The sequence below is a fragment of the Salmo trutta genome, chromosome 27 (assembly GCF_901001165.1).
Source record: "Salmo trutta chromosome 27, fSalTru1.1, whole genome shotgun sequence".
Taxonomy (NCBI): Eukaryota; Metazoa; Chordata; class Actinopteri; order Salmoniformes; family Salmonidae; genus Salmo; species Salmo trutta.
In genome coordinates, this window is record NC_042983.1 from 27,579,567 (window position 1) to 27,592,166 (window position 12,600).

Below are 12,600 nucleotides of genomic sequence, written 5' to 3' on the forward strand. Positions count from 1 at the left end.
TTGACCTGTCGTTTACCTGCCCCTGTTACAATAAACATTGCTACTTTTACACAGTCTGCACTTGGGTCTTACCTGAAACCTGATAGTTCGAACTGGCCATGACTGACCCAGCAGACTTGGACCAGCTCCGCAACGCCATCTCCTCCCAAGGAGCCTTCGTTAGTAGACACGAGGAGTTGCTTCGCAGTCTGATGGAAGGGTTCCAGGACGTGGCCAAACGTCACGACCTAGCATTGGACGTATTGCGGGAGCAATTCCGTGGGTTTCCTACCAGGCAGCCTACCACGACGGAAACCTCCCAGCCCCTCAGTAACCCAACTGGGAGCAGCGCCATCACCCCGGTTTCCCGGGAACCCCGCTTACCTCCCTTGGAGCGCTACAATGGTGATTCCAGAACCTGCCTGGCCTTTCTCTCCCAGTGCTCCCTCGTTTTAGAGCTGCAGCCTTCTTCGTTCCCCTCGGACCGCTCGAAGATAGCGTACATTATTACGCTGATGTCCGGGAGGGCACTCACCTGGGCCACGGCGATTTGGGAGCAACAATCCACCGTCTGCCTCAGTTTGGAGATATTCGTGGCAGAGGTGAGATGTTTTCGACATTCCAGTGTCCGGAAGAGAGGCTGCCCGGACGTTACTCCAGCTTCGGCAGGACACCCTCGGTGTGGCAGACTATGTGGTGGAGTTCCGCGCGCTAGCAGCGGAGGGGACATGGAACCCGGAAGCGCTGTTCAACACATTCCTGCACGGATAATTGGAGGAGGTAAAGGATGAGCTGGCAGCCCGAGAACTACCGACGGATCTCGACTCACTCATCACTTTAACCATCCGGATCGATGGTCGGCTATGGGAATGTAGGAGGGAGAAGAGATCCGATTGCGGTCCCAATTGCTCACTCAGGGCTCCCACCTTGCATCTGATGAACTCTGGAAGTCCCCGGTGTCTATGTCCCCGAGAGGATCCGAGCTTACCCAAGTCCCTCCAAGAGCCTCCGGAGACTGCCGATTCAGCTCTTCCTGAGCCGATGCAGCTCGGCAGGGCTAGGCTGTCTCCAGCCGAATGGATACGCAGACTTGAGACCCAAAGTTGTCTGTATTGCGGTACTGCCAGTCACTATGTGTCTGCCTGTCCCTTCAACAGACCTAGCTCATTCGTTAGAGTGAGTACTCTGGTGGGCATCACAGATTATTTTTCATCTCTTGCTCACCCCCCTCTCCGTGCCACACTCCAGGTACGCATCGACTCGGGGGCCGAAGTGAGTCTCATCGACCTTACTCTGGCGTTCGAACTGGGCATCCCCACTCAACCCCTCTCCATTCCCATGGGTGTTAGAGCGCTGGACGGGCGCTCTATAGGCGGAGTCACCCACCAGAACACCGCTGTTAACCTACGAGTGTCGGGTAACCACAGCAAGACGATCCAATTCCTGCTGGTTGAGTCTCCGCAGGTTCCTGTGTTATTGGGATTCTCTTGGCTCCAGCAACCCAATCCCTCCATTGACTGGGCTACTGGTGCCATCGTGGGATGGAGCCCATCCTGCCGCACTCATTGCCTGAAGTCAGCTCTGCCCCAGACCTCTCTGCCAGCTCCGCAGAGTACCAGGACCTCCGGGAGGGGTTCAGTAAGGCCAGGGCCACTTCTTTTCCGCAGCACCGACCGGTATCTAAGAAGGTCAAGCCTGAGGCGCTGGCATGCTGCTATGGTGCCGCGGCTACAACCCCAGAAGCCGAGACCTTTTCCCCCGCTCCAAGGTCATTAGCCGCTCTGCTGTTCATCCTGCTGCCCCGTACCCTCCGTATTGTTCCTACCTTTCTTTCTATGTCTAGAGTTCTCCCCCGTCTCATTGACGGACGACCGTAGCACATGGTGAGATGTCTCCTGAGGGTTCGACCTCGTGGCAGGGGATTCCAGTACCTGGTTGACTGGGAGGGTTCTGGCCCAGAGAAGAGGTGCTGAGTCTCTGTTAGGGACATCCTGGAACCAGGCCTCATCTCTGAGTTCCAGCGCCGGCACCCTGCTCAACCAGGTATGAGCCCAAGTAGGATGCCAGGTGGCGTCCCTAGAGAGGTGGTACTGTCACGCCCTGATCTGTTTCACCTGTCCTTGTGTTTGTCTCCACCCCCATCCAGGTGCCGCCCATCAGCCCCCCTTATCCCCTGGGTATTTATACCTGTTTTCTGTCTGTGCCAGTTCGTCTTGTTTGTTCAAGCCTACCAGCATTTTGTGTCTCAGCTCCTGCTTTTCCCAGTCTCTCTTTTCTCGCCCTCTTGGTTTTGACCTCTGCCTGTCCTGACTCTGAGCCCGCCTGCCTGACCATTTTGCCTGACCCTGAGCCTGCCTGCCGTCCTGTACCTTTGCCCCTACTCTGGATTACCGACCCGTGCCTGCCTTGACCTGTCGTTTGCCTGCCCCTGCTACAATAAACATTGTTACTTCTACACAGTCTGTACTTGGGTCTAACCTGAAACCTGACACACCTGCTCTTTCCATGACATGGACAGACCAGGTGAATCTTTGTGAAAGCAATGAGCCCTTATTGATGTCACTTGTTAAATCCATTTCAATCAGTGTAGATGAAGGGGATGAGATTTAAGCCTTGAGACAATTGAGAAATGGATTGTGTACGTATGCCATTCAGAGGTTGAATGGGCAAGACAAAAGCTTTAAGTCCCTTTGAATGGGGTATGGTAGTAGTTGTCAGGTACACCGATTTCAGTGTGTGAAGAACTGCAACGCTGCTGGGTTTCACACTCAACAGGGGTTTGGACCTGACCATGGAACCTGACCAGGACATCAGACAAAAGTATGAGGACACACATTCAAATGACTGGATTTGGCTTTTTTAGCCACACCTGTTGCTGACAGGTGTATAAAATCGAGCACTCAGCCATGCAATCTCCACAAACAAACATTGTCAGTAGAATGGCCTTATTGAAGAGCACAGTGACTTTCAACGTGGCACAGTCATACTGTAGGATGCCACCTTTCCAACAAATCAGTTCGTCAAATTTCTGCCCTGATAGAGCTACCCCGGTAAACTGTAAGTGCTGTTATTGTGAAGTGGAAACGTCTAGGAGCAGCAACGGCTCAGCCGCGAAGTGGTAGACCAGACAATCTCACAGAATGGGACCGCCGAGTGCTGAAGCGTGTAGCATGTAAAAATCCTTTGTCCTTGGTTGCAACACTCACTACCGAGGTCCAAACTACCTCTGGAAGCAAAGTAAGCACAAGAACTGTTCATCAGGAGCTTCATGAAATGGGTTTCCATGGCCGAGCAGCCGCACACAATCCAAAGGAAGTGTACCATAGAGGCACAGAATAAGTTAGATGAAAAACAAAAAGAACTGGAGGAACTTATTCAAGAAAGATCAAATATAATATACGCTACCGTTATTGGGTTTGGGGTCACTTAGAAATGTCCTTGTTTTTGTCCATTAAAATAACATCAAATTGATCAGAAATACAGTGTAGACATTGTTAATGTTGTAAATGTCTATTGTAGCTGGAAACATGATTTTTAATGGAATATCTACATAGGCGTACAGAGGCCCATTATCAGCAACCATCACTCCTGTGTTCCAATGCACGTTGTGTTAGCTAATCCAAGTTAATAATTTTAAAAGGCTAATTGATCATTAGAAAACCCTTTAGCAAGTATGTTAGCACAGCTGAAAACTGGTGTGCTGATTTAAAGAAGCAATAAAACTGTCATTCTTTAGACTAGTGGAATATCTGGAGCATCAGCATTTGTGGGTTCGATTACAGGCTCAAAATGGCTAGAAACAAATAACTTTTTTCTGAAACTCGTCAGTCTATTCTTGTTCTGAGAAATGAAGGCTATTCCATGCGAGAAATTGCCAAGAAACTGAAGATCTCGTACAACGCTGTGTACTACTCACTTCACAGAACAGCGCAAACTGGCTCTAACCAGAATAGGAAGAGGAGTGGGAGGCCACGGTGCACAACTGAGCAAGAGGACAAGTACATTAGAGTGTCTAGTTTGAGAAACAGATGCCTCACAAGTCCTCAACTGGCAGCTTCATTAAATAGTACCCGCAAAACACCAGTCTCAACATCAACAGTGAAGAGGTGACTCCGGGATGCTGGCCTTCTAGGCAGAATTCCTTTGTCCAGTGTTTGTGGTCTTTTGCCCATGTTGATCTTTTCTTTTTATTGGCCAGTCTGAGATCTTTGCAACTCTGCCTAGAAGGCCAGCAGCCCGGAGTCGCCTCTTCACTGTTGACGTTGAGACTGGTGTTTTACGGTACTATCTAATGAAGCTGCCTCTTTCTATTCTGTTGTATTCAGCTCATGTGACAAATACAATTTGATTTGACGTATACAGTGCATTCGGAACGTATTCAGACTCCTTAATTTTTTCCATGTTTTGATACATTACAGCCTTATTCTAAAATGGATTAAATATTTTTCCCTTAAAAATCTACACATAATACCCCATAATGACAAAGGGTCTGAATACTTATGTAAATAAGGTATTATCGTTTTTTTTATATGTATACATTTGCAAAAAAAATTAAAATAAAATCCCTTCATTATGGGGTATTGTGTGTAGATTGCTGAGGATCTTTTATTTAATCCATTTTAGAATAAGGCTGTAATGTAACAAAATGTGGGAAAAGTCAAGGGGTCTGAATACTTTCCGAAGGCACCGTATGTAGTGAGAAAGCAAAGACTGCCAGACATACATAGTATACTCCGTCCCTCAGCATGCCCATGTACAACAATTTCCCATTTTACAAGTGCTTGGAAATCTCAGGGGAACTACAGATACTACTGAGAAAGGTTATTTTTCCCAGAGACTTGCCATGAAGTCTGTTTATCCATCCTAACTGGACATTGTAAAATAGTGTAATCTTCAAACAAAGCCAAATGTTGTAGCATTGAAAGTGCTGTGGCCATTCTCCGGGACAGCTTATAGAGGATCATAAATGATGAAGCTCTATTCTGTGTCTGTGGGGACTGTGGGGAAGTTGAGGGATCCAAACCGTTTCAGTTGAACCCAAGTGTACATGCCTCTCAGACAAGTAGAAAATCATGTAGCCTCATCCACACATAATAATCAAATCAAATCAAATTGTATAGGTCACACACACATGGTTAGCAGATGTTATTGCGAGTGTAGCAAAATGCTTGTGCTTCTAGTTCCGACAGTGCAACAATATCTAACAAGTATTCTAACAATTCTACAACAACTACCTAACACACACAAATCTAAGTAAAGGGATGGAATAATAATATATACATAGAAATATATGGATGAGCGATGACCGAGCGGCATAGGCAAGATGCAATAGAGGGAATATACATAAGTGATGAGTAATGCAAGATATGTAAACATCATTATTAAAGTGCCATTATTATAGTGACTAGTGATCTATTTATTAAAGTGGCCAATGATTTCAAGTCTGTATGTAGGCAGCAGCCTCTCTGTGTTAGTGACAGCTGTTTAACAGTCTGATGGCCTTGAGATAGAAGCTATTTGTCAGTCTCTCGGTCCCAGCTTTGATGCACCTGTACTGACCTAGCCTTCTGGATGGTAGCGGGGTGAACAGGCAGTGGCTCGGGTGGTTGTTGTCCTTGATTATCTTTTTGGCCTTCCTGTGACAACGGGTGCTGTAGGTGTCCTGGAGGGCAGGTAGTTTGTCCCCGGTGATGCAGTGTGCAGAGGTTGTTGGCGTATACGGTTGCCGTACCAGGCGGTAATACAGCCCGACAGGATGCTCTCAATTGTGCATCTCTAAAAGTTTGTGAGGGTTTTAGGTGACAAGCTCAAATTTCTTCAGTCTCCTGAGGTTGAAGAGGAGCTGTTGCACCTTCTTCACCACACTGTCTGTGTGGGTGGACCATTTCACTTTGTCCGTGATGTGTACTCAGAGGAACTTAAAACTGTCCACCTTCTCCACTGCTGTCTCGTTAACGTGGATAGGGGGGTGCTCCCTCTGCTGTTTCCTGAAGTCCACAATAATCTCCTTTGTTTTGTTGACGTTGAGTGAGAGGTTGTTTTCCTGACACCACACTCCGAGTGCCCTCACCTCCTCCCTACAGGCTGTCTCGTTGTTGTTGGTGATCAAGCCTACTACTATTGTGTAGTAATAACAGTACATCTTAATGTAAGTCAAAGAGGGAGTTATCCTTAATTAACAATAATATTGTCAAACATAAAACGATAGCGTGAACAAAGGTAGTGAATTAATTTTGAAAGTGTTTTACAATGTTGTCACATGCCATACAGAATTAGAACTGCACAAATACAGCGTAATTGTACTCTCGCTTGGGGGTTAAAAGATTCACATTCGCAACAGGCGGCCATGCCACTCTGTTTTTTAAGAACTATGCTATTTGACAGTCACCCAATCAATTATGCATTAATCAAGTAATACAAATTCTTCCCAGCTGTTTAGTGTACGATTGTTTGCCAGAGGGCAACAACTTATTGTGGTAATTAGGACTGTTTGACTTCCTTTGCTCTGACAGTGTTGCGCATGGCGAGAGTGGCACAGACAATCAGGCCTCCCTTGTAGGGGATTCTGCTCTTCAGTGGATTCGGGGATGACTACCTAAGGGTTTTAAACTGTACAGAATCTCAAATCCATAACGTATTCATTATCAATAGGAGTAAATTCCTGAGGTGATGGAAGCGTCCTATGGATTTTCCGGTCTTGGGAAACAGCTTATGGCTTGAAGCAAAGTCAATTTTAATAGCTGTCATTCATCTTATTTGTTTAAAGGTGGCCTAGTCTATTTGCATAAATGTAGAATATTGATTCCATATTTCTCGTTAGTTGAGGACTATCTGTGGAGAAGAAAATTGCACAGGCTATGATAGCTAGTCCACTCGCATGTTTTCAATAATGCACATTCAATCATCCTAAAACCTTCGCGGCAGGACAAATCCAAATCCCTACATGCCCGTATTAAGAAGGCAAAACAGGCTGTCTCTTCCTGCATGGGTAAGAGTGGAGAATTTCCCAACAATAGCTGCCACTCTGGGTGTCATTTTAGTCATATTGAAAACTGTTTGGTGGATCTTCAGTTACAGTAAAGGAAATCATTAGAGGGATTTGAAAGGACATAGAGAACCATCACTGTCATCATATTTCACTGATCCTTTTCACAAGTTTGTGGGGGCCTGAAAACCTTTTGATCTGTTCCAGAAAAATATTGACAGGTCTCTTCCTCGGATGATGAAGCACCCACCTAGTGAGCGTGGTCAGATGAGGAAAACTAGAGGACACATTCAGCATGCAGAGGCAAACTCCCATTGCCTCACAGGACAGTGGATGGCTAAGGTAATGGCCAGTGACTGCTACCATAGCTCATGGTAATGATGGGTTCACTGAGGAATACTGTGTACCTCTGTAACCCCATATATGTTCTCCTTTTAACTCTGCTTGGGTCCCCAGTATAACATACTCAAGCTGGCATAGGGTTCCTATTTCCCCCTCTCTAAATTAGCTGCCTAGCAATATTAGCATAGAATACTGACAGATTCGGCTCCTGACCTTTAAGAATGCTTGCATTCATAAAAATGGAGGGGAATAAATCATTTAAGAAAAATTGGATTCTTTGGTTATTCCATGTAAGATCTCCCAATGGCCTGAGACAGACTCACGTATTCTCCCTGCTGTAGAAGACTGTTCTACTAATTAAACTGCAAGGAAACCGCCCACATAAAGGCTTTCAATTCTCTTTGCTATCTGCTCAAATCCCTTTTAATTTAAAGAACAAACCAGTGATATGTGAGGAATGGGACTTACTGTTAAGTGACTGGTTGGAACTGCCTCAAACCCTGGTGCTCTCCCCATGAGGTTTAAGGCCCAATCGAAAGAGAAATGCAGTTTCCTTTATGTTTTTAAAGAGCATGCTCCCACACTTGCCTTTTGTAGATTCAGACTCTTAACCCCAGTTGTCCGACAGTGAGAAGGACCTATTCAAAAGGTGAGCCTTTACCCGCCAGATACATTGACACATTGAATTCAGCTGGCATTTATTTTAAAACTTCAATTAACGGGTCACATTTACGACTGCCAAAGACGGAGCGTGAGTAGCCCAACAAAAGCTTGTCCTTTTCACAGCGGCACCACCCTTGAGTGTACTACCTAAACTATCCCATGCACAGCGAAACAGTCTAAGCACTCACCAAATTACCTTGGAAAACAGCAAATTGGCCGGCTTATTGCAAAGTGCACATTACAAAAATAAGAGCAAATTCATTAACAATGTGAAGGCTGCTACTGGGTTGGATGTGCGGTTATCCTTGCACTAGGAGTGTAAGCCCTTCTCCCTACATTACACTCAGAACATTTCATTATTGAAAATTCACATATCAAAATAGAAGATGAATATCATATAAGGACATGTAGGCTACTTACAGACAACGTGACATTTTTACCTTCGCTTTTTTTTGTCATATTTAAATTCTACACTTGCATGACATTTATACCTGTTGCTCCTGTCTCTTTCACTATACTCCAGCCATATTTTGTGCTCAACTCTTAAACCTGCCTACAATACATTATGCAAAATGCCTAGATCTGCAATTGTTGCAATTAAGCACATACAAACCTTTAAAAGGCCCATGCAGTCAAAATTCAGTTTTGACCAATAACAAAGAGTTCCAAACCTCTGCCAATAACAGCTAGTTAAGGTTACATATCCTTCATTACATTAGGCCTCTCCAATGCATTTGAGAAATTATTTTTGCTAAAAAGCAATGAAAAAATATATACAGTGCATGCAGAAAGTAGACAGACCCCTTGAATTTTTCCACATTTTGTTACGTTACAGCCAAATTATAAAATGGATGATTTTTTTATCCTCATCTACACACAATACTCCATAATGACAAAGCAAAAACAGGTTGACATTTTTGCAAATTTATCCAAAAAATTAATGAAATATCACATTTACTTAAGTATTCACACTTTACTCAGTACATTGTTGAAGCACCTTTGGCAGAGATTACAGCCTCGTGTCTTCTTAGGTATGACGCTACAAGCTTGGCACACCTGTATTTGGGGAGTTTCTCCCATTCTTCTCTGCAGATCCTCTCAAGCTCTGTATAGGGAGCCTCGCTGCACAGCTACATTCAAGTCTCTCCAGAGATTTTTTGATCGGGTTCAAGTACGAGCTTTGGCTGAGCCACTCAAGAACATTCAGAGACTTGTCCCAAAGCCACTCCTGTATTGTCTTGGCTGTGTGCTTAGGGTCATTGTTCTGTTGGAAGGTGAAACTTCAGCCCAGTCTGAGGTCCTGAGCAGGTTCTCATCAAGGAGCTCTCTGTACTTTGCTCTATTCACCTTTCCCTTGATCCTGACTAGTCTCCTAGTCCCTGCCCCTTAAAATCATCCCCATAGCATGGTCGTGCCACCACCATGCTTCACCCTTGGTATGGTGCCAGGTTAGCTCCAGACATGACACTTGGCATTCAGACTAAAGAGTTTAATCTTGATTTCATCAGACCAGAGAATCTTGTTTCTCATGGTCTGAGAGTCATTTAGGTGCTTTTGGCAAATTCCAAGCGGGCTGTCATGTGCCTTTTACTGAGGATTGGCTTCCGTCTGGCCACTCTACCACAAAGGCCGGATTGGTGGAGTGCTGCATGGTTGTCCTTCTGGAAGGTTATTTCAGCTCCACAAGAGAACTCTGGAGTTCTGTGAGTGTTACCATAAAATTCTTGGTCACCTCCCTGACCAAGGCCCTTCTCCCCCGATTGCTCAGTTTGGCCGAGCGGCCTGCTCTAGGAAGGGTCTTGGTGGTTCCAAACTTCTCCCATTTAAGAATGATGGAGGCCACTGTGTTCTTGGGGACCTTCAATTCTGCATAAATTGTTTGTTACCCTTCCTCAGAGCTGTGCCTTGACACAATCCTGTCTCGGAGCTCTACGGACAATTCCTTCAACCTCATGACTTGGTTTTTACTCTGACATGCACTGTCAACTGTGGGATCTTATATAGACAGGTGTGTGCCCTTCCAAATCATGTCCAATGAATTGAATTTACCACAGGTGGACTCAATCACATTGTAGAAACAGCTCACGGATGATCAATGGAAACAAGATGAACCTGAGCTCAATTTTGAGTCTCATAGCAAAGGGTTTGAATACCTATGTAAATAAGCTATTTCTGTTTTTTATTTGTAATACATTTGCAAATAAAAAAATTAAAAAACTGTTTTCACTTTGTCATTATGCTGTATTGTGTTTAGATTGCTGAGGAAAATGTTTGATTTAATCCATTTCAGAATAAGCCTGTAACGTAACAACATTTGGAAAAAGGGAAAGGGTCTGAATCCTTTCCGAATGCACTGTATACCATTTTAATGGGAAATGATTACAGTAAGGTACATAATTGTTACCCAGAAATGATTTGATATTGAAAAAAATGGGTTGCAATGGGCCTTTAATAAATCTGCCCCAAAGTCCCTTAATGGCTTGCCACTTTAGTCAACAGCAACACAGGCGGGCTCTTAGGATTTATCTACATAGCCCGTAGACATCCCCCTATCTGCTGAGAAAACCTTTCAAAGCTGGTGCTCTTCCTACAATATCCCAACTTTTTACGGTTTTTGTCCACAACAATTTTTTAAGTGGGTTGCAACATTTTTGAGGGTCTGTGGGGAATCAGCCCTTGTGTTTGTTTCTAAAAAACAATGTTATACACAGGTTTTTTCCAGTTAACAAAAGCCTGGTTGACTGCACAATGGATCGTGATTAGATTAAAGCTGCACTGTAAGAACTCTTGCATCCATTAAGGCCAGTTTTATCTCCCTGGACAGTGCCTAAATGGGACAGTTGCATTCTTCGGTTAAGTATCCTCAGTGAAGGACACACGGGAGGTCTGTATTTGTCCAAACAACTTACTGTATCATAAAATGTTAACTCTGTTCAAGAAGGTCTGCTTCAGTGTTCTAACATTTCACTTAAACCTTCTATCATAGAGCATAGAGACTGACATCTCCAACTGCAGTTGAAATTTTCATTTGACATTTATTTAACTAAGCAAGTCAGTTAAGAACAAATTCTTATTGTCAACAATGGCCTAGGAACAGTGGGTTAACTGCCATGTTCAGGGGCAGAACAACAGATTTTTACCTTGTCAGCTCGGGGATTCAATCTTGCAGCCTTTCGGTTACAAGTCCAACACTCTAACCACTAGGCTACCTGCTGCCCAATAGCATATGAAATGTCAAAAGTTTTGATTACATTAGATCTTATGATCTGATTTGACATCAGCTGCAGGGATGTTTTAAGATATTCATCATACCATGTTTATGACAATGTAAAGTAGCCTTTTGAAGGGTTAAGGTTTAAGTGAAACATTACCTCCTGCACTGTACAGTGCAAGTGGCCGGCTCCAGGTCATTGAACGGTGGGTTTATAACCTAATAATATAATAATAGGGAACTCTTGTGGTGAAAACCAATAGTGCTCTCATAACAGGTCTCGCTGCTGTAATTTCATTATTGCTCCATTATTTCACAGAGAATGGAAAGCATATATTTTTCATCAGGGGTTTCAGGGTATCACTATATCCTGTAGCAGATACAGCATAGAATGCATGAGACGTTCCTTTCCATATGTTCTGCATTTTGTACAGAGACCTGCATGATCACTATCTGATGATGTGTTTGTTTTTTCTCAATGTGATATAGGTAAAATTCATAATAGCAGAGTCATCTTTGCACATAACAGCAGTTCTCAATTTGTAAGTATCTCTCTAGCCGAGTATGTTGCACCAGACACAAACAGGAATTCATTGATTTCAGTCTCACCTTCGGTCAGGCCCATGTGGATGCTCCAGTAGCTCTGCAGACACTGCAGCTCTTTCTTCATGCCCCTTTTACAGCGACAGTCATACAGTGGGCTGACCAGCAGCACCTCCAGGGCAGCCTGGCACTCCCTGTTGGCCAGCATGGTGTCCCTCTCTCTGCCCACCAGGCACTGCCGCATCACCCGGTAGCGGGAGCTGCACTGGGGGTTCTGGTTGCACATGTCACTGGCCCTCACGCAATCCACCCAGCCGTGGGCACCCGTCCCAGCCAGGGCCGAATAGGAACCGCCCGAGGAGTATGCAACTCCGTCTGAGGGAGAGAAAGGAGGCCCTCTCATTGGTCTAACTGAATAGAGTTACACATGCATGGACATATTTGATGGATTTGCTGTAGATACCACTGGTGCTATATAAACATTTCATATGGTGTAAGGTAGTGTTTCCAAAACCTCTCCTTGAGTACCCCCAGCTGTTCCATGTGTTTGATATATTACAGAATTAGCACACCTGATAAGTTGACAAATTGAGTGCTAGCACTGGAGTACATTAAATACGTGGAATAGCTGTGGGGTACTCAAAGAGAGGTTTAGAAAACACTGGTGTAAGGGTTGTTTCTGATCATACAACATTTTGTTTATGAATATGAAACATGCAGAGAAAACATTCACATCTAAGGAAATGCAATGAATTAATGGTGTGATCACCCAATGGGCAGAACCGGTTGCAATGACCCCATTCTGATGGTTGTTGTGACGTCACGGTCGCCATGGTTTTCTGACCACTTATGACAATTTATTTAATGTCTCAATGTT

General features: G+C 44.5%; 1 protein-coding gene across 1 annotated transcript in view; it reads right to left on the reverse strand.

Moving 5' to 3' along the window:
- LOC115164792 (GDNF family receptor alpha-2) overlaps positions 1–12,600 on the reverse strand; it is a 65,039-nt gene that overhangs the window by 50,225 nt on the left and 2,214 nt on the right. Inside the window, exon 2 of the mRNA XM_029717608.1 lies at positions 11,790–12,098. Coding sequence (XP_029573468.1) covers positions 11,790–12,098 — 309 coding nt within the window. The remainder of the gene's footprint in view (positions 1–11,789; positions 12,099–12,600) is intronic.